Here is an 18,201-nt window from a genome sequence, read left to right as displayed (position 1 = left end):
TGATCCAATGATTCCTGACTTATCAGTGTGTATAATCATTGATATGATTAATTTATAACATGACTGTAATACGATTAAATTACTTCATTTCATTTAATTTTTATCATTCGTCTTATTTTTGCTATTATACATTTAACAATTCATGTATAAGTTCAGGAATCTCTAGTATAAATTATCATGCAATCTTTTTTTTTTTATTATTACTATAATATACTATTATATATATATATATACTTTAATCTTATATAATTAAATGTCTTTGCAATTATATTTATTGGTACGTATTGTTTAAACGTATCACTGTTAATATAAAATGCCAAGAATTTACAAAAATAAGTTAATATAATTCATTAGGTGCATTGATCATACTTAAAACGTATTTTCATTGTTGATAAATTATATTCATGTAATCGCAAAAAAAAAAAGAAATAAGGAATTTTTGCTACTTTTTTATATGACTATTAATTGTAATTACATAATTTATATGTAAACAATTTATTAGCAATCTAGATTTAAAAAAATCTGGTGCATTTTTATAGGGGTACTTTGTATACAATATACATAAATCAATGAGAATATGTGCATATATATTGACAACATAAATTATTGATTTTTAGGTGATGATTATTTTCAGTTAGAATAAATACAAAAATTTATATATATCTATATATATATATATATTTCAAATGCATTGATATTTTTTTCTTTTTTTTTTTGTTATCATTTTTTATATTTACAAATGTAGTACACATTCCATTTTTAATAAATATGTTAAAGATCAATGCTATATGATAAAAGATAAAAAACTGATTAATGCACTGTTATTAACTATAAAGGTCCTACTTTATTTTTGATACAAAATTCATATTCTAAATTGACACTGGTCCAAATAGTTTAAATGCAACTACACACATTTTCTTAAACTTATTTATTTGATAATATATGTGTAATTACAATAATTTCGTATTAGTGGGTATTTATTTACAGTCATTAGGTAGATAACAAACTTCAATTTTGCACATCTCATATGCCTGAATATGTTCAAGCTCATTATACGTAATCAATTTAAAATGGTAAAACAAAAATAAAAGATTATAAATCATATATCATATAATGTGATTTATATATATATATAAAGTATTCTATTTATTTAGATATAATACAAGTAGATTATATTTACAAATTATATGCGTTCATTTAAAATAATTTCACAAAATATATATATATATATATATTTGATATTCTCAATATCGAGTATTTTTATTCCAAACTTTAATTTGATTTTATATATATATATATAATAGGTATTATATTAGTAATGACTAATAAATACATAATAATAATAATAATAATAATTAATAATTTAAATCATGTAAATTATATTTATACAAATATGATATATTATAATGTTTCTTACTTTTGTTTTATAAATATATTTTCAAAACAGTATTTTTGATTAACATATATTAAGAATTGAGAAAAACAGGACAATATAAAATCTATCGAAATAAAATTTCATTAATTTAATTATTCTTCGAATTTGATATATTAATAATAAAGTTTATTATTAGATTGGAATAAAAATACGGAATGGTTAGTATTATTTACACCGTTACTTATTACTATAAATTGTATAATTAATGAAACAGTTGAAAAAAGATAAATTAAAATTATCTTAATAGCCGAAATATTATTATTTAATATTGTTTATATTGAGTTATTTTTAGGTCGGTGGAGAGAGATATCATCCCACATAATTTTGATGTTAATGCAAATATTAATATTATAAGCGATAATGTGCGTGCAAATAACATAAAAACAATGAATATATGAATTATATAATGAGTGAAAGTGCGATTAAGAATAAGGGACCAATGACAAATTCATTTATCATTGAACTGAGTGTAAATCTGAGTATTGTTCCTTCATTATTACCTTATAAAAATAGTGAACAATTTTTACTGTATTATTGTTTAAGTGCCAATTCTTAACAAATTTATCTAGAATAATTTAGAAAAAAAGAGCCTATAATAGAACTATACGTATTATCTATCAATAATACATATTAAGGAATTTATAATAGTATTAACAGTGCATCTGTGGAATCTCAAAAATAAAAATAATGATCATTTCTTCAAGTACTTACATTATGAAATAAGCGGTATTTTTATTGAAGTTGATTTTTCAAATGTATAATGTAAAAACGATCTGAGAAAAAATTAATGATATATACATTTCTTTGGAATCATTTAACAGTATAACATATATATTTTAAGAAGGAACAAGCAGACAATTTGTTAATAAGCTTTTTACAAAAATGCTACAATAATTATATAATTTTTGTAAACGTGATATCTCAAAATAATACTTTTGTTAAACTTTATATTTTGTTTTAACAAATTGATATACAATTAAACACAACAACAATTTATTTAAATGCTTAAAATAAGATAAGAAGAAATTAGTAAAAATTTCATTAATACGTAAACTATATCAAAGTATATTTATTTATAAAAAAAAAAAAAAGAAATAAATTAACTGTATTCTCTAATAAAAAAAATCGATTATACATTTTATAATATTATATAAACGAATTTGTAAAGGCAGTATCATTGATGAACAAAAACACATATTACAAAAAAATGATTTGTATTAATCATAATATAAACAGTTATATATTAATTTTAAATATATTTATCTTGAAAAATGTCATATCCCATGATAATCTTACAAAGACAACAACACCAGATCCATATATATAATACCTCAGATATATTTAAAATTTTATATAATAGTTGGTCACACACAAAGTTTATAACAATACATTGAATCCGAGGTGTACTCTCAATCAAATATTTGATCATTCCATAAATAATTGTAGGTACGGTTATTATTATTTATTTTCTTGGTGCTATAATACCCTCCAGTTGAGTCTACAAATTTATCATTAAATCCGATATAATAAATATATAAAATGAATGATAATGTATTTCTACCTTCAATTGTAAATTCGTTTTTTTAAGAAATTGAATTTCTTCCGTATACTTCTTTTCTTCTGCTTCTCTTAATTCAGCATTTCTTCTTTCAGTTAATTCAAATTTGTGTCTCAATTCTGTCAATGCATTTTCTAATTCTATTTTTTGCTGTCTTAATTCATCCGCTATTGCAACTAAATCTTCTTTGCCTTGTTCAGCCTAAAATATAATAAACAAACATATAATAAAAATAATATAATATTTAAAGCAAATGTATGTATACCTGAAGTGCTTTACGCATTCCAAATGCAATACTACTCTGATATAAAGTTTGATAAGCAGCCAATGTCATTTTGATTTCGTCTCTTACTCTCAATAATAACAAACCACGTTCGGCACAATTTATTGTAACTTGTCGTATCAATTCGTCTGAAATAGTTCTCTTTTTTTAAACTTCAGATTATTTTTCTTCTATATATAAATAGAAAGAACAAAAACTTACCAAAACATTGCGTATAAAGTTCTCTGCGTACAGGACAAATTCCAGTTTCTCTTGCTTGTCGCTGTTGCAATTTCATATCGAGTTGTTCTTGTAGATTAATAACGTCCAATCTTGTAGCAGGAGTACTTGAAACCTTAATGCAACCATAAATTTATTAATATAATAATAAGAGGTAGTATCATAATAATAATTAAATTTACTTGCTGCGTCCATATTTGTCCATCTTCTTCCCATTCTTTAGGTGGTAAAATTCCATTTAAAATTTCACCGGTCTCACGACGTACATCAGCCGTAGTAAGAGTTGTTTGAACTTTACAAAGAGTAGGAGTACCTACTTTACCTAGCATTGATTCTTTTTGTACCTGATTACAATTTTACTTAGATAAATAAGATTAATATTAAATATTTCAAATATATACAAAACATTATAATTATTACTTTTTCTGGATGAGTTGTAACCAATATAGGATTGTCATATTTAACAAGAGTATCTACAGCAGGAACAATACGTTCTTTAACTGATGTTGCCATTCCAATAATAATATAATTAAATCTTTACTTTTACAAGTGTAATTATAAAAATGTTTAACTCTTCCTTCTCGATGTGGTATCAAATGCATATACCATAGGAAAATGATCTCCATAGAAACATTGATGTAACAGCAAATATATTCACATTTTTTAAATTGACATTAATATTTATTATTCTCATAATTAAAGGTATAATAATAAAAAATATAATTATTATACGCCAAAATGTATATAATAATTCGAACAGTTTATTCATTAAACTTTAATTCATAATTTTACAATTACTACTATATGTGTTAATGGACACAGTGATTATTACAAAAGTATTCAAAAATTGTACAATATATTAGATATGTATTTCTCTATTAATTAATTATATATACCTATGTTTATTGATATTTATTGAAATAATTATAAAAAGAAAATATTACAGAAATTATTGAAAGATTTCATAACAAAAATTATAACTCTGTATGTCTTTGCATAATTTTAGTCTCAAGATCCGTATGAAGCTTTTGAACTGCTCTAGCATGTTTTTTTATATGTTGTTGCGAAGTTGAATTATCCAAATCGTAAGACTTTCCTCTGCGTGCAGCTTCCAAAGCTGCTTCCGTATGAAGATGTCTTAATTTGAGTAACCGTGACTCATAAATAAAAAGTTCTTCCTAAAGAATCAGAAATTTGTTAAATTTGCCAGTATTTATCATTTTACACAAATATATTAAACAAAACATTTTTTGTTCTAATTAACCTTAAGAGTAGCAAGTTCATCGGGTTTAAATCTAGCTTCCAATGCAACTCTCCAAAGTCCTTGTACTTTTGGTTCAATAAATTCCTTATGATTAGGCCCTTTAGCTGTTAGCCTATCCAAACGATCATACTCATTTCTAAGCTCTAAGCGTTTTTCTCTAAAATAAATATAAAGAAAATTAATTATCAATTGATAAGATATTAAATAATCTTGTTTACAAAATTCTCACCTAAGTAAATTCGCTTTTCCTAAATAATCCAACTTTTTTCCAGGTACATTATTATTTGATAATTGTTCTTCCTCTTCCAACACATTCCAACTGTCTGGCTTGTCGAATAAACTATCTGTAAGATATTAATATAAAATATATAGTAAACATTAACGTTAAAATAAAAAAAAAAAAAACATAGATAGAACAAGAATATATTATACAAAAATACAAACTTTCGTGCATTTCAGAATCACCAGCTTCTATATCTTTTAACAAGCTCATATATTCATCTACTTTTTCTTGATGATATTCAAATTCTTCCTTTAATGCGTCAAGTTCTACATCTGAAATAAATAATAATAATATAATTAAAAATGCAATTATTATTTAAAAGGAACAATTGTAAAATATACATACGAGTAAAGCCTGCTAATTCAGCTTTAGCCCAAAGTTTATTCAATCTAGAATCTTTAAACACATCCTTGGCGACATAATTGCTACCATCATTAAAGGCTTTATATCTTTTAAGTAACATTGGATCTTCTGTTTCAAAAAAGTATTCTAACAAGCCATACGTACTCATGATACCTTAAACACACAAAATATTATAAATTATAATAGTAAGAAATATTACAAATAATAGTACAAATATTTGATACACAAAATTACCAATTAATTTTTTTCTCAACCTAATTTCTTCCAAACCATCTGGATCCATTCCATCAGCCTTATAATGTTTATACGCTAATTCTTCTTTATCATGCATTTTTAAATCGCTAAACAATGATTGCAATTTAGTATCTGTTAAACGCTACAAACACAAGTAATAACAAATTATTTAAAATAAAACAAATCTTTTATCTTGTTTGATAATAACGTAATGGTATTTTTTTATACTAACATTTTTTGCTTTCACCCATAATACATTTAATTTTGACATTCGAAATGGTCTATCTAATTCTCTTAATGACGTTGGAAAATCTAATAAATCTTCTTTAGGTTTGTTCGCTTTGGCAGAATATTTGTTAAGTGCTACACTTGTATGTATTAATATAAAACAAAAACTTAATAAGAAAAGCTTTCTTTCTATAGACACAATCATCTTGTAGAAAAATAATGTTTCTTTTTAATAATACAACAATTAGATTATTATTTACTATTATTAGAGAGCTGCGTAAAACGTAATTTATATATAAAATGTTATTTTATTAATTAAATCAATTGAAGAATATTAAAAAGACATTTGACACACTGAATTTTCAATTCAACAAATTTATCGTTATTTGATTTTTTTCTATTTATACAATAATACTGTAAACACTTCTGTTTATAAGATTTTAACATTCACTTCACTGTAATGTCATTTTATATCCTTCTGTATCATCCTGTATCATCCTCATACGTGGTATTATTGTAAGCATATATATATAATATATATATATAGGATAAATGTACTATCTGTTTTAAATCAAAAGTCCTCTTTTTGGTGGGGGTGTCATCCACTAATCTTATTGGTCAAAATGGTAGCTCATTGAAAAAAGGTCTTGAAGATAATGGTGGACAATGAATGGGATTACACCTGGATTATAATAACTGAACAATGTTCATTTCAGGTGAGTTCATTTTAATTAAAGCAGTCTTTTACTCCATTTGCAATCAAATGGTCCACGGAAAAAAACAATTTTTACGCCATCTAGAAATGTCAAGAATAAACTAACACAACCCTTCAAAACAAAAATTACGGTACACTTAAATTGCACAATAAAATTATTTGAATAATTATGTAATTATTCAAATTAAAATATAATTACAATTTAAATTATAAACATTTTAAATTGATATACATTTTATTACTTCATGCTAGCAAATTTGATTTTTGTTTTGAGTTTTATCTCCCATTAATAAAATATTTATTATGCAATAGAAGAATATTATAAAAAAATAAATTAATATTTTTATTTAATTTTATTAAAAAAATGTTTATTATTAACAAAATTAAAATAACTTTTCTTATACTTAGGGTATTATCCATGTTGGAATCACCATTGGGGTAGCACAAAAGCTGTTTAATGCCATTGCATTATATCAAAGTAAAAAATTATGCATAAAACATTATTTACGTTGATTTCATTGAATCAGTGAACTTATCATACTACAACAACAAAATTGATTGAATTAATAATTACAAATATTTGTATAATTTATATAAATAAAATGATATATATATAAACTTACCCATATAAATAAAAGAAAAATGATAGAAGATAAAAGGCCAACTTAACCCATCCTTCTCGTTGAAACATTGCTAAATCATATGCATTTAAAATACTAGTTGGATCGTACAAACCAGGTCCTGTCATAACAGGTCTATTTGAATATCTCCAAACATGATATGCTATTAATGGAATATTTAAACATAATGTAAACCATTGTTCACTTATCAAAAAGAAAAAATTGATCAAAACGTGTAGTGCATATTCTGGAAGTACAAGCTGAAATATAAATAAATAAGATTTAATACATTTAATATAACAATCAATTTTCATAATATAAGGTAATAATAAAGTATACAGTTTACCGGATTTAAACTATTGCATTGATCAATTGGATTTTTCTGTCCAGATTGTAGTTCATCAAATGCAATAACCTAAAAAAAATAAGTACATCGTAAAATTCAATAAAAGCAATTTTATTTGAGAAAAAAAAAGAAAAGGTTATCATAATAATTCTCATAGGTTATGATTAAGTAACATTAGTTAAAGTGACCAGGTTTATGCAGAAATATTTCTGTCATGATATATGTTATACGTAAAATTGAATAACGTACATGAAATATTACAAAAAATATTAAAATTGCATCTACAATTAAAGCTAAAATGTATGAAAAAGCAGCCAAACTAAACGCCATTCTGTTAAATTCGATATCTCTCGTTTATTCGTCACGTCCATATAAGAGAGCACAAGCTTACTATACAATGAATTCATAAATCGATTAATTGCGCGGGAAAATTCAGTGCAGCCACTAGAAATGATATTAAAATTGTATTTACCATTATTAACCATTAATATATGATCGTTTGTATGTTTAATGTTTAAAACATTAATATAAAATATTAACAATTATATTCCAAATATTCCATATTACATCAACGTATTAGGTATGTATTTTAGTTTTCTGATTATCAACACACAATATAACAATTTAAAAAGATTAATAGATTTATTAAATTAAAATTGATCATTGATTTAAAATTTTAAAAATTAGCTACTAACATAAAAGATTAATCATAGAATATCAATAATGAATATGTTTAATAATGACAATTTAATATGCGATTAATGTATGTTACTACATTATTACATTATTGCAAGAATATAATAAATATTTGCATTAGACTAGATCTTAATTTGTACTGCGTTATATATAATGATATTTTTTAATTACAACTGGCGACTTATACGACTTTATACATACTTTTATCTATAATTTAAAATCTAAAATTTTTCCTTTCTTATTTTTATTATAGTTATATAATTATTTACATTAAATTATTACATTATATAGTTCTGTTTATATCTGATGATCCATAAAAATGATCTGCATTAATATTTCTGGATATTAATCGTTCTGTATCTCTTATGTTCCAATATGTTGAACTGGAAACTAATTCTTTTTTCGGCCTTAAAATGTGCCTAATGTTATTGTAACTAATATCCATCATTTTAAACGCGTTAAGTAAAAATATTGCTACTACAATCGTAAAAAAACCACAGAACGATCCTACAATGTCCTCAGTTTTGATATTTTGCCATTCTCTGAATAGTATCGCCGATGCTACTATAACCAATGTTGTAAAACATACATAATAGATTGGCATAACAATAGTTGTATCAAATAAATCCAATGATTTATTTAAATAATTCATTTGCAATGTAATGCAACATATGATACCGAATAAAAATAGCCATGTCAAGAAATTAGAAAATGCGCCAGAAAATGACATTGTTTCTTTCAAGGCTAATCCTATACCTTTACAACTCATTACAGTCAATGAACCTATCGATGAACATAAAAGTATATAAACAATTACATTTTGATTTCCGTAAGCAGGACCAAAATAAAATATTACAAATAAACTACATAATATTACAATGAAAACGTAACTAATAAAACCTGGCGCTTTAATTTTATCTAAAAGTTCATCCAAACTATTAACTTCTTCTTCTTTCGGTGAATGAAGTATTATTACCGTTGATCCAAGAATGCATAAGAAACATCCGATCTATAAAAAATGTTATATGTTAACATATAATTCATTACTTTCCTCTATTCAATTCCTTCTTACCTTTCCTAGTAAATTAAGTTTTTCATGAAGACATTTTGACGCTAAAATTGCAGACACCAAAACACTTAGAGCACCTAACGGCGTAACCAAGGAGGCAGGTGCAAATGCATACGCTGTAAAATTGGCAGCTTCTCCTATGCCCACTGTTATAGGTAAAGTATATTTAACAAATCAAATACTTAGAAATAAAATATTTCTCTTATTTTAGATTACATTAAAAGGATAATTACTTGAAATCAAACCGGCCCACCATATCCACTCTTTAAGGTATCCGTAACCACCAGAAGAAGCGCGTAATCCACCATATCTCTGAAGTCGAATTAAAGCAATTTTTTTAATGATAAAACTTGCACCTATAAAAAATATTAATATTTTTTTCTTCTCCAATTTTCATTGAACTGTGTATGTATTAAATAAATAAATATTTAACCTATAAAACCGCTAGAAATAACAGCTAATCCTAAACCGATGTAAAAATCCGTATTAATATCAGATTTGTTAACCACAACTTCGGTAGACGTATACATACTCGATACACTCACTACTTGTCAATTCAAATATGTTATTCATCAATGTAAATATGTTATTTTTCTTTAAATGTCTTCCCCTGTAATTTTCTACTATATTTCAATTGTCACGGGGGTCTAATGATACCCCATACAGGAGTGAAGTATATACGTTACTGAGGATTAGATAGTGCGCATGCGTGGGAAAAGTCCCACGTTTGGCATCACTGGTATTAGACGTATCCATGTGCAAGATTTATTTAAGGTTATGTATCAGAAACATGTGTTTTCGTAAAAGAATCTTAATACAAGTTTGTTAATAGTTTAATCATTTTATAATTAATTTTATACTGTTATAAATATTTGACTTATTATAGTTCATTAATATTAAAATACGTTTAACAATGTCGGTAATAACACGAGTTGTGTAAGTACATTCTTTATTTGTTATAATTATAATCGTATATTGTTTAAATAATATTTTCAAATAAAATTTTATTTTTTTAGTAAACCTTCCACCCATAAGGGAAAAAAAGCAATTGTAAAAAAAGAACCGAAATTAATTGAAGATGCTAAACAAGCTTTTTGTATTCGAGGTAGAAATACTTCTCAAATAGTTTATAATTGCATGAAAGATTTGGTAAGTTTTTAACACAATGTTATATTTGTATATATATAAATAATATGTTATAAAATTAATATAAAAATATTTGTCATCTAGTATGATCTCAAAAAACCTGACGTACAAATGATGCAGAAAACAAATGACATACTTCCATTCGAAGATGCAACAGCTATTGAGAAATTTTCGATAAAGTTGAACGCACCACTTTTTATATTTGGTTCGCATAATAAAAAACGTCCGCATAATCTTGTATTTGGTAGAATGTACGAGCAAACGTTATTAGACATGGTGGAATTTGGTATAGAAAATTATAAAAGTTTAAAGGAATATAAAGTTCCGAAAATTTCCGTAGGAATGAAACCTATATTAATTTTTAACGGTGAACTTTTTGAAAATAATCAACAATACATTAGAATAAAAAATCTATTTGTTGATATGTTTCAACGTGAAATAGTTCAAAAAATCAGATTACAAGGATTAGAACATGTATTGAGTTTTACCGCTGACGACAACAAGATATACTTAAGAAGTTACAGGTTTAAACAAACATTCAAATTTATTGATTAACATCCTCATTTTGATTACAATTTTCGGTTTTTAATTTATCGTTCATTGTTTTAGGATACTTTTAAAAAAATCAAATACTAGAATTCCACGTATTGAATTGGAAGAAATTGGTCCATCTATTGATTTATCATGTAGACGTACTAAATTGGCGTCCGCTGATCATTTTAAACAGGCTTGTAAGAAACCGAAAACCCTTAAGGTAATATAATAATTTGACTCTACTTTTTTCTTCTTTCTTTCTGATTATAATAGAAATTTCTATTTATTTGTATAGGTAAAGAAAAAGAAGAATATTTCTACTAATGCTCTTGGAACTACTTTCGGTCGTATTCACGTCGGTGCACAGAATATTAATAAAATACAAACAAGAAAATTGAAAGGTCTTAAGAAAACATTAGCAGAAAAGAAAGAAAGTAATAAAAGGAAAAGTTTAGACGATAATGAGAATAATAGTAAAAAGATAAAAATGACAGAAAATGAGATAGCTTCATAATAAATATTTATTTGACCATTCTTTTGAAATAAACTTTCATAAAATTGGGTTTATTTTAAGTAACTTTGTGATAATCCCACGTAGACAAACCCTTACGATCCTATAAATACAAACAATTTATTACATTTTCTTTTTTTCTTTTTAAATAAATGACTATACATTTATAATACCTTGACGGTAATTCCACAAGTGGATAAATTTTTCCTTGCTGTGTCACACGCATTCAATAAAATTTCGTCTTTTTGTTTTTGCTCCAATACTCTATTTCTAACGACATTTCTAAAGTCAACAAAATATTTAACGATATCATCGGTTTGACGATTTTCTATTGTAAATTTAGATCGTGTAAATCCAAAAATGGAAAGTATATTTGAAATGTATACGGAAACTGCAGCTATTGCAGTTTTACCTTTGTTATTATGAGTACTCTATAATGAAAAGAAAATGTTAAATATACAATATAACTTGTATATATCCTTAGAAGGTAAAATATCTTTCATATGCACTTACATTATTTTGAAACAACATTTTATTGCTTGTATCGATTAGATTTAAAACAGCTCGTATTGCTTGTGCAGTATTGAAATCATTTGCTAAAGCCATATGTACTATACTTTTGGTTTCTTGTAAGTTCTATAAAAAAATCAATTTATATATTTTTTCATTTTTAACTTCAAATATCCTTTTCTTTTTCATTTATACTTACATGAATCAAAGAAGCTTCATCTACATCACCGGTATTTATTTGATCAGTCAAATAATTATTACATTCGTTAATAAAATTTTCAATTTTATTTGTCACACTTACTGCATGATCGATCACGTCATCGGAATATATAATATCTACAAAAAAAAAATAAGAAAATAAATACAACAAGCATAAGACGACAATGAGATTAAAATAATGTAACAAATGCATACCATTCCTATAATGAGAAAGTAAACACAACATTCTTAAATCATTAGCCGTATATTTTTCAAGAAATTTCTTTATGCTAATAGTATTTTGTAAACTTTTGGACATTTTAATATTATCTTTTAAACATAAATGTCCACAATGTAACCAATAGTTTACCCATTGTTCTATATCATGATAGCAACAGGATTGTGCTTCTTCATTTTCATGATGTGGAAACATCAAATCAATTCCACCACTGTGGATATCTATTGTTTTTCCAAATACTGCACTAGTAATAATTAATCAAATGTTACATAATTTAATAATAATATCATAGAAACAAATGTTGCTAGAAACAAATGTTACCTTGCCATAGCACTACATTCTATATGCCATCCTGGTCTTCCACGACCCCACGGGGATTCCCAATATGGTTCATTATCTTTTGATGCTTTCCATAAAGCAAAATCTAACGATGATCTTTTATCCGAGTGATTACAATCAGTAAATGGAATTATTAATTTCCCATATTTGTCATATGATTTGGTATCAAAATATACGGATCCTATATGATATGTAATATTATGTAATAAAAGTAATATGTGTGAATATGAAAGAATATATAAAAAGAAAAAGAGCTATACCATCTTTTCCAATGTAAGCTCCATTTTTGTCGAAGATATTAATAATAAATTGTATTATTTGTGGTATATATTCGGTAACTTTACAATTTAAATGAGGCATTGTAACATTTAATAATTCCATATCGTTGAAAAATTCATTTTCATAAAATTTGGATAATTCACGAAAATCTATTCCTTTTTCTGCTGCTCGTTTTATTATTTTATCATCAATATCAGTTATACCCATTAACATTATTGTATGAACCTTAAAATATTCTGATAAAATTCGTCGTAAAATGTCAGATCTGATGTAAGTACTTAAAAAAGAAACAATATTATGTTAATACATAAAGTAACATAATTTTAATATTATACATGTATAATTATATAGAAAATTATATTACATCGCATGTCCAATATGAGCAGAATCATAAACTGTTGGACCACACATATACCACGTTAAAAAACCTTCTTTTCTTAATATCAAAGGAACTTTAGTTTTTGTTATTGGATTGTACAATTTAATACCGGTATCTGCTCCCATAGGTTCTATCCATTTAAACTTCTTTTCCTGTTTAGTTGAAGTTGTCACAAAACATTGACACTGTTTTACAAGATTATAATATATTCTTCTTGATGTTAGATGCATTATTAATAATTATATTGTAGGAAAAAAAAAGATAATAATTAAAACAAAACGATAATAACAGATTTTTGAATGATGTTTGTTTTTAAATATATATAAAATATAATTGCACATTCATTTTCGGTAAATTACTTGTTGTTAGAAGTTCTTCGGACAAAGATTACAGTTTATTTAAATCATAGTAACATGATCTCATACATTACCGACTATTATCAATATCGTTTCGTATTAAATTTTAATCGTTGAAACAAAATATATTGTGCAATCTGAATTTAATTACCGACTGGGAAAATATGTGACGCCATCTAGCGGTACTGGCCATTACTTCATTTTACCGACCGGTAAAATATATGCCACCATCTAGCAGTAATAGCTATTACTTTTTTTTACCGACCGCTAAAATATGTGTCGGCATCTAATCGGACAAGGACGTAATAATTTATTAGTAAAAATATATTTTGGGCAAGGAAGAAGGAGGGCTAGGGGCGAAAGAAAGGAAATATATCAACGTCATCTTCCTAGACATTATATATTTATTACAACCCTTTTTTTCTCAAGTGAAAACTTCTTTAGGATGGGGATGAATTAAAAAAGGTAAAAACACAAACTTTATTCTAAATATAAATATAAATATAAATATAAATTATATATATAATTAATATTTTAACTACAATAATTTACTTTACAGGTATTGGTGACTTCTCAGACCCACACATCGCTGCTATTGCATTAAGTTTAAAGGCACATTGATCTTCTCATCTATGTTCTTCTCAAGTGTGCCAAATTTTCAACAAATCAGAGGACGGACGATCGTACCATTTCCTCCAACTCCTCCAACTCCTCCATCTCCTTGCTAGAAACATTTCCTGGTACTAAAAAGACAATCATAATATATCCAATGGATTTTTAACACACATCAGCAGCTTAAAAACAGCATACTACATTCTGTAGTTAAATTTTTATATAAATTACAATTTATCTATGTTAAAAATGTAATGTACATTAAAAAAGTGTAAAAAATACTCTCTGTACGAGATTAAAATGAATAAAATATCATGAAATGAATTAAAATATTTTGTTAAAATTATTTCTATCTTATAAAAGCAATTCCTGAACCGTGCCACCTCCTAATACATCATGTTCTCCTGTTACAAAAGAAATTTTTCGACAAAGTTTTGAAAATTTCGGTCTCTCGGAAATTCTTGGAAATAAGGTTTCTTAGAATTTTGGAAATTCTTGGAAATGAGGTCAAGGAAGTCGAAAAATTCTCGGAAATTGACTACAATTCCAAGAATCGCCGAAATTTCGTGCCACTTCCTCGCATATCATGTTCTCCTGTTACAAAAGAAATTTTTCGACAAAATTTCGAAAATTTTCTCGAAAATCTGAATTTGTAACAGGATCCCATGATGTGCAGGGAGGTAGCACGTTTTCGGCGATTCTTGGAATTGAGGTTTCTTGGAATTTCGGAAATTCTTGGAAATGAGGTCAATTTCCGAGAATTTTCGACCTCATCGACCTCATTTCCAAGAATTTCCGAGAGACCTTACTTCGAAGAAATTTTCGAAACTTTGTCGAAAAATTTCTTTTGTAGCAGGAAAATATGATGTACCAGGAGGTGGCACGGTTCAGCAGTTGCTTTTACAGGGTAGGAATAATTTTAATAAAGTATTTTATTTAATTTAATGATATTTTATTCATTTTAATCTCGTACAGAGAGTATTTTTTACAGTTATTACGTAAAAATTTATTAAGGGGACGTTCCACCTGAAGCACCCAAAAAAAAGGCTATTTTCGCGAATTTTTTCCAAGAAAATTTTAAAAGATACAGATATAAAAGTTGTTGGGTTTGTTAAATGGAGTCTTAAACTACATAAATAAATTTTTGTTTTTTCATTTTAATTAATTTTTTATTGCAAAAACAGTAGTTTAAAAAAACACCTCAAAACTGTAGTGCTTTGGTAGCTCCATCAGAACTTGAGAACGGCTTACCTGAAATAAAAAAATCAAATGGTTTTATATTCTGTATGACTTCAGCTACAAAGTGACGCAAATATATGAAATTTTATCAATAAATAAAAAAATGGTTGACAAATTACAAAAAACGTGATAAATGACCTTTTTTTTGTTGTTTTTGACTAAAAATTAATAGTAAAAATTAAAATTAAGAAAAGATTTTGCGTCACTTTGTTACAACTCATGTGTAGAATATGTGGATTAAATTTTATAAGAATCGGTTTACTGGTTCGTGAGATACGATGGAGCTAGTATTTCAAAACATAGTTTCGAGATAAACGCGTTTAAAGTTTTTTTTTACTCAAAATCGTTAAAAATTCTTACCTAAACTTAATCTGCGATGCCTGGACCGTACAATAGACCTTCTTCTTGTTCATATTCTTCAATTTCTTCCAGTCTTGCCTTCTTCCACTTTGATCTGGCATCTTTTGAGCACTCAAAGCTTCGACGGTTCGCAGATTCGATACGTCGGTCGTCGCGTCTTTTAGCAAAGTCGATCGCTCCTGGCCCAAGTTTCATGCCCATCGTTTCCATTATCTTCATCACTGTTCGAAATCCTTCGTTAAAGATACATGCAGAAACTTTGCACGCAATTTCAACAACTTTTTTGCTGTTAAACATGTGTTTAGGTGCCATGTGCCTTAGATTTGAGGTACTTTCACCAGTCGATGGAACACTTAGAATGCTTCGGCTTGGCATCAGTCGAAATTTTGTGGTAGTATCCTGCCCAAATCTCGTTACGCATATCCTATGAAGAATTCAAAATTCTTCTGACTGCTAAGCCGTAGATCTCTGAGAGTGCTTTCATCAATTTGATTGTAAATTTTTAGTTTTTACTTCAGGAACTTTTTTCACAACAGTCATTTTTCTCTTCACTACTGTTTTTGCTACAGTTCTTATTTTTTTTTTGGCGGTTCGGCGTTTTTCTTTTAAATTTTCTTCTTTTGTATGAGAGCTTTTCTTGCCTTATTAGCGCGCTTAAAAATACGTTTTGCCACATGCAAAATACACTTCAACTTTTTAACAATGAAATCTTCACCGTATGGATGATAATAAAGCAGCATTTTAAAAGTCTTGGAGTCTCCGTAGCCGATATAAAAACCGTGCGCGCCGAACGCTCAGGAGAGCGGTCCGAGATAGTAACGTTCAGGCAGCAAAAAAATGTAGTTAGAGACATCGGATCTTTTTGAAATTTTAACACAATATTTCTAAATATATATACATTCGAAAAATGTAAAAAAAAAATTCAATTTTTTAAAAATTGCAAGGTGGAACGTCCCTTTAAGTTATTACGTCCTTGTCCAATTAGATGACGACACATATTTTAGCGGTCGGTAAAAAAAAGTAATAGCTATAACTGCTAGATGGCGGCACATATTTTACCAGTCGGTAAAATGAAGTAATAAGCAGTACTGCTAGATGGCGGCACATATTTTACCTGTCGGTAATTAAATACAGATTTGACAATATATTTTTTTAAATGATTAAAAATGAATGCAACGTAAATCATTGTTTATATGATAAAAATAAATGTATCCTAACAATATTATAACATTTGCTTTTTCCTCTAACAAAACTCTTCTGCAATGTATCGGTCAAGGCACACTAAAAATTAATTCTCATTATTACTTTAATCCTTGTTAATTACTTTTTTTAATTTTTATTCCTTATAAAATAAATGTAAAATACTGTACTAAAAAATTTTAAAAAAAATTTGTGAAGCTACTTTATAATAAGGAAAAATTGAGAATTAGAAAAAAAAAGGACAAAATATCTTAAAAAAGATAAACAAAGTTAATCCTATGTGAATATTAAAGGACTTGTAAGGCACACACATCGCCGCTATTGTAGACTACTACAGCTAAAGAAATACACGTCTATGTGAAATTTCAACTCTCGTTTTTTCGCAAACAACTGGCCATTGATGAATTTTTCTTTCCATTGAATATTCATAAATATACTTAATTTAATAGAGTAATCATTTATATTTATATAAGAAACATTTAATTAAGAAAATAAAATGAATTTTTCATTGAAACAAATTATACGTTACGGTTTGTATCGATTTATCTGTATTTTGATTGTATGATCTGTATTTTATAATTAATAATAATATAAATAGGAAAAATAAATTAATGAAAGTGTTTTTTTGCAATGAAGTAGATAAAACCATCTTTTGTAAACAAGTTAAAGTTCATAATCGTTGATCAGGCGTCGACTTACGAGTAACTCGGTAATATAATTCTTCCATTATGAAAGTTCTAGAGGCACCGAGTGCCAATTGATTGAAACAATCTATGCATTCCAACAACACGTGATGTAATTGAACAGTTCACAGACCGACTAACAATAAAGACTGGGGGCTGAAAGATGCCTTCCTTTTATTATACCCTTCTAGAAACTTACTCTCAATACTATGCTCAATAAAATAAATTATCGGTTTATTTCGTTTCAAAAAAAAAAAAAAAAAAAAAAAAACAATATACATATATAACAAGAGAGAGAGAGATT

The 18,201-nt window shown here is 26.5% G+C and overlaps 7 protein-coding genes and 1 long non-coding RNA gene across 10 annotated transcripts; 2 read left to right on the top strand and 6 right to left on the bottom strand.

Moving 5' to 3' along the window:
• Positions 1 to 2,507: 2,507 nt before the first annotated feature.
• Positions 2,508 to 4,095, bottom strand: Dnali1 (Putative inner dynein arm light chain, axonemal Dnali1). The gene is made up of 6 exons (XM_089179521.1): positions 3,916 to 4,095; positions 3,678 to 3,839; positions 3,478 to 3,610; positions 3,259 to 3,404; positions 2,997 to 3,194; positions 2,508 to 2,933 (listed from the first exon to the last, which is right to left on the bottom strand). The coding sequence occupies exons 1-6, from the start codon at positions 4,006 to 4,008 to the stop codon at positions 2,898 to 2,900; spliced, it is 768 nt and encodes a 255-aa protein (XP_089035647.1). The 5' UTR covers positions 4,009 to 4,095; the 3' UTR covers positions 2,508 to 2,897.
• Positions 4,096 to 4,236: 141 nt separating this feature from the next.
• LOC107066411 (alpha-2-macroglobulin receptor-associated protein) lies at positions 4,237 to 6,072 on the bottom strand. Its single transcript, XM_015321009.2, has 7 exons — positions 5,872 to 6,072; positions 5,640 to 5,781; positions 5,388 to 5,558; positions 5,204 to 5,314; positions 4,989 to 5,103; positions 4,760 to 4,916; positions 4,237 to 4,673 (listed from the first exon to the last, which is right to left on the bottom strand). Exons 1-7 carry the CDS (start codon positions 6,070 to 6,072, stop codon positions 4,470 to 4,472), a joined length of 1,101 nt encoding a protein of 366 aa, XP_015176495.2. The 3' UTR covers positions 4,237 to 4,469.
• A 154-nt stretch (positions 6,073 to 6,226) lies between these two features.
• cni (protein cornichon) lies at positions 6,227 to 8,124 on the bottom strand. Of its 2 annotated transcripts, XR_016178882.1 has the most exons (5): positions 7,798 to 8,124; positions 7,549 to 7,617; positions 7,206 to 7,462; positions 6,987 to 7,122; positions 6,227 to 6,663 (listed from the first exon to the last, which is right to left on the bottom strand). XR_016178882.1 is itself a non-coding variant. In XM_089179473.1 (4 exons), exons 1-4 carry the CDS (start codon positions 7,876 to 7,878, stop codon positions 7,098 to 7,100), a joined length of 432 nt encoding a protein of 143 aa, XP_089035599.1. In that variant the 5' UTR covers positions 7,879 to 8,124; the 3' UTR covers positions 6,917 to 7,097. The 2 variants fall into 2 exon arrangements, 1 of the variants encoding a protein (XP_089035599.1); XM_089179473.1 differs by lacking the exon at positions 6,227 to 6,663 and having other exon boundaries at positions 6,917 to 7,122.
• Positions 6,452 to 7,204, top strand: LOC149033780 (uncharacterized). The gene is made up of 2 exons (XR_016178909.1): positions 6,452 to 6,583; positions 6,991 to 7,204. It is a non-coding gene; the product is annotated as an uncharacterized LOC149033780 (long non-coding RNA).
• Positions 8,125 to 8,276: 152 nt separating the features above from the next.
• Positions 8,277 to 9,970, bottom strand: spict (magnesium transporter spict). The gene is made up of 4 exons (XM_015321010.2): positions 9,747 to 9,970; positions 9,547 to 9,669; positions 9,317 to 9,459; positions 8,277 to 9,253 (listed from the first exon to the last, which is right to left on the bottom strand). The coding sequence occupies exons 1-4, from the start codon at positions 9,841 to 9,843 to the stop codon at positions 8,528 to 8,530; spliced, it is 1,089 nt and encodes a 362-aa protein (XP_015176496.1). The 5' UTR covers positions 9,844 to 9,970; the 3' UTR covers positions 8,277 to 8,527.
• An 87-nt stretch (positions 9,971 to 10,057) lies between these two features.
• Positions 10,058 to 11,555, top strand: Non3 (Ribosome production factor 2-like protein Non3). The gene is made up of 5 exons (XM_089179455.1): positions 10,058 to 10,249; positions 10,330 to 10,462; positions 10,544 to 10,983; positions 11,069 to 11,213; positions 11,289 to 11,555. Exons 1-5 carry the CDS (start codon positions 10,227 to 10,229, stop codon positions 11,505 to 11,507), a joined length of 960 nt encoding a protein of 319 aa, XP_089035581.1. The 5' UTR covers positions 10,058 to 10,226; the 3' UTR covers positions 11,508 to 11,555.
• On the bottom strand, positions 11,497 to 13,830 carry CysRS-m (cysteine--tRNA ligase-like protein, mitochondrial). Its single transcript, XM_015321007.2, has 8 exons — positions 13,433 to 13,830; positions 13,050 to 13,345; positions 12,772 to 12,970; positions 12,429 to 12,694; positions 12,214 to 12,350; positions 12,018 to 12,140; positions 11,678 to 11,935; positions 11,497 to 11,607 (listed from the first exon to the last, which is right to left on the bottom strand). Exons 1-8 carry the CDS (start codon positions 13,675 to 13,677, stop codon positions 11,563 to 11,565), a joined length of 1,569 nt encoding a protein of 522 aa, XP_015176493.2. The 5' UTR covers positions 13,678 to 13,830; the 3' UTR covers positions 11,497 to 11,562.
• Positions 13,831 to 14,274: 444 nt separating this feature from the next.
• On the bottom strand, positions 14,275 to 18,102 carry LOC149033779 (uncharacterized). Of its 2 annotated transcripts, XR_016178901.1 has the most exons (3): positions 16,015 to 18,102; positions 15,616 to 15,666; positions 14,275 to 14,546 (listed from the first exon to the last, which is right to left on the bottom strand). XR_016178901.1 is itself a non-coding variant. In XM_089179487.1 (2 exons), the coding sequence occupies exon 1, from the start codon at positions 16,387 to 16,389 to the stop codon at positions 16,021 to 16,023; it is 369 nt and encodes a 122-aa protein (XP_089035613.1). In that variant the 5' UTR covers positions 16,390 to 18,102; the 3' UTR covers positions 15,352 to 15,666; positions 16,015 to 16,020. The 2 variants fall into 2 exon arrangements, 1 of the variants encoding a protein (XP_089035613.1); XM_089179487.1 differs by lacking the exon at positions 14,275 to 14,546 and having other exon boundaries at positions 15,352 to 15,666.
• Between the last annotated feature and the right edge of the window lie 99 nt (positions 18,103 to 18,201).

This window comes from Polistes dominula, unplaced genomic scaffold (genome assembly GCF_049000335.1).
Source record: "Polistes dominula isolate Pdom_NZ unplaced genomic scaffold, Pdom_raw_medaka contig_29, whole genome shotgun sequence".
Classification (NCBI taxonomy): domain Eukaryota; kingdom Metazoa; phylum Arthropoda; class Insecta; order Hymenoptera; family Vespidae; genus Polistes; species Polistes dominula.
This window is presented reverse-complemented; position numbering and strand designations above follow the sequence as displayed.

Bases quoted from the DNA above. Each gene is read 5' to 3' on its own strand.
- CysRS-m (XM_015321007.2), bottom strand. From the start codon at position 13,677: ATGCATCTAACATCAAGAAGAATATATTATAATCTTGTAAAACAGTGT. The intron at 12,695-12,771 runs GTAACATTTGTT...AATTATTACTAG, and splicing joins GAATGTAGTGCTATGGCAAG to TGCAGTATTTGGAAAAACAA. The intron at 12,141-12,213 runs GTAAGTATAAAT...ATTTTTTTATAG, and splicing joins ATGAAGCTTCTTTGATTCAT to AACTTACAAGAAACCAAAAG.
- spict (XM_015321010.2), bottom strand. From the start codon at position 9,843: ATGTATACGTCTACCGAAGTTGTGGTTAACAAATCTGATATTAATACG. The intron at 9,670-9,746 runs GTTAAATATTTA...TATTTTTTATAG, and splicing joins TATTTCTAGCGGTTTTATAG to GTGCAAGTTTTATCATTAAA. The intron at 9,254-9,316 runs GTAAGAAGGAAT...CATTTTTTATAG, and splicing joins AACTTAATTTACTAGGAAAG to ATCGGATGTTTCTTATGCAT.
- Dnali1 (XM_089179521.1), bottom strand. From the start codon at position 4,008: ATGGCAACATCAGTTAAAGAACGTATTGTTCCTGCTGTAGATACTCTT. The intron at 3,611-3,677 runs GTAAATTTAATT...GGTTGCATTAAG, and splicing joins GACAAATATGGACGCAGCAA to GTTTCAAGTACTCCTGCTAC. The intron at 2,934-2,996 runs GTAGAAATACAT...ATAAATTTGTAG, and splicing joins AAACGAATTTACAATTGAAG to ACTCAACTGGAGGGTATTAT.
- Non3 (XM_089179455.1), top strand. From the start codon at position 10,227: ATGTCGGTAATAACACGAGTTGT. The intron at 10,250-10,329 runs GTAAGTACATTC...TTATTTTTTTAG, and splicing joins TCGGTAATAACACGAGTTGT to TAAACCTTCCACCCATAAGG. The intron at 10,984-11,068 runs GTTTAAACAAAC...TCATTGTTTTAG, and splicing joins ATATACTTAAGAAGTTACAG to GATACTTTTAAAAAAATCAA.
- LOC107066411 (XM_015321009.2), bottom strand. From the start codon at position 6,072: ATGATTGTGTCTATAGAAAGAAAGCTTTTCTTATTAAGTTTTTGTTTT. The intron at 5,782-5,871 runs GTTAGTATAAAA...TTGTGTTTGTAG, and splicing joins TATGGGTGAAAGCAAAAAAT to CGTTTAACAGATACTAAATT. The intron at 5,559-5,639 runs GTAATTTTGTGT...TGTGTGTTTAAG, and splicing joins GTTGAGAAAAAAATTAATTG to GTATCATGAGTACGTATGGC.
- LOC149033779 (XM_089179487.1), bottom strand. From the start codon at position 16,389: ATGCCAAGCCGAAGCATTCTAAGTGTTCCATCGACTGGTGAAAGTACC.
- cni (XM_089179473.1), bottom strand. From the start codon at position 7,878: ATGGCGTTTAGTTTGGCTGCTTTTTCATACATTTTAGCTTTAATTGTA. The intron at 7,463-7,548 runs GTAAACTGTATA...TTTATATTTCAG, and splicing joins AATGCAATAGTTTAAATCCG to CTTGTACTTCCAGAATATGC. The intron at 7,123-7,205 runs GTAAGTTTATAT...TTGTTGTTGTAG, and splicing joins TTTTTCTTTTATTTATATGG to TATGATAAGTTCACTGATTC.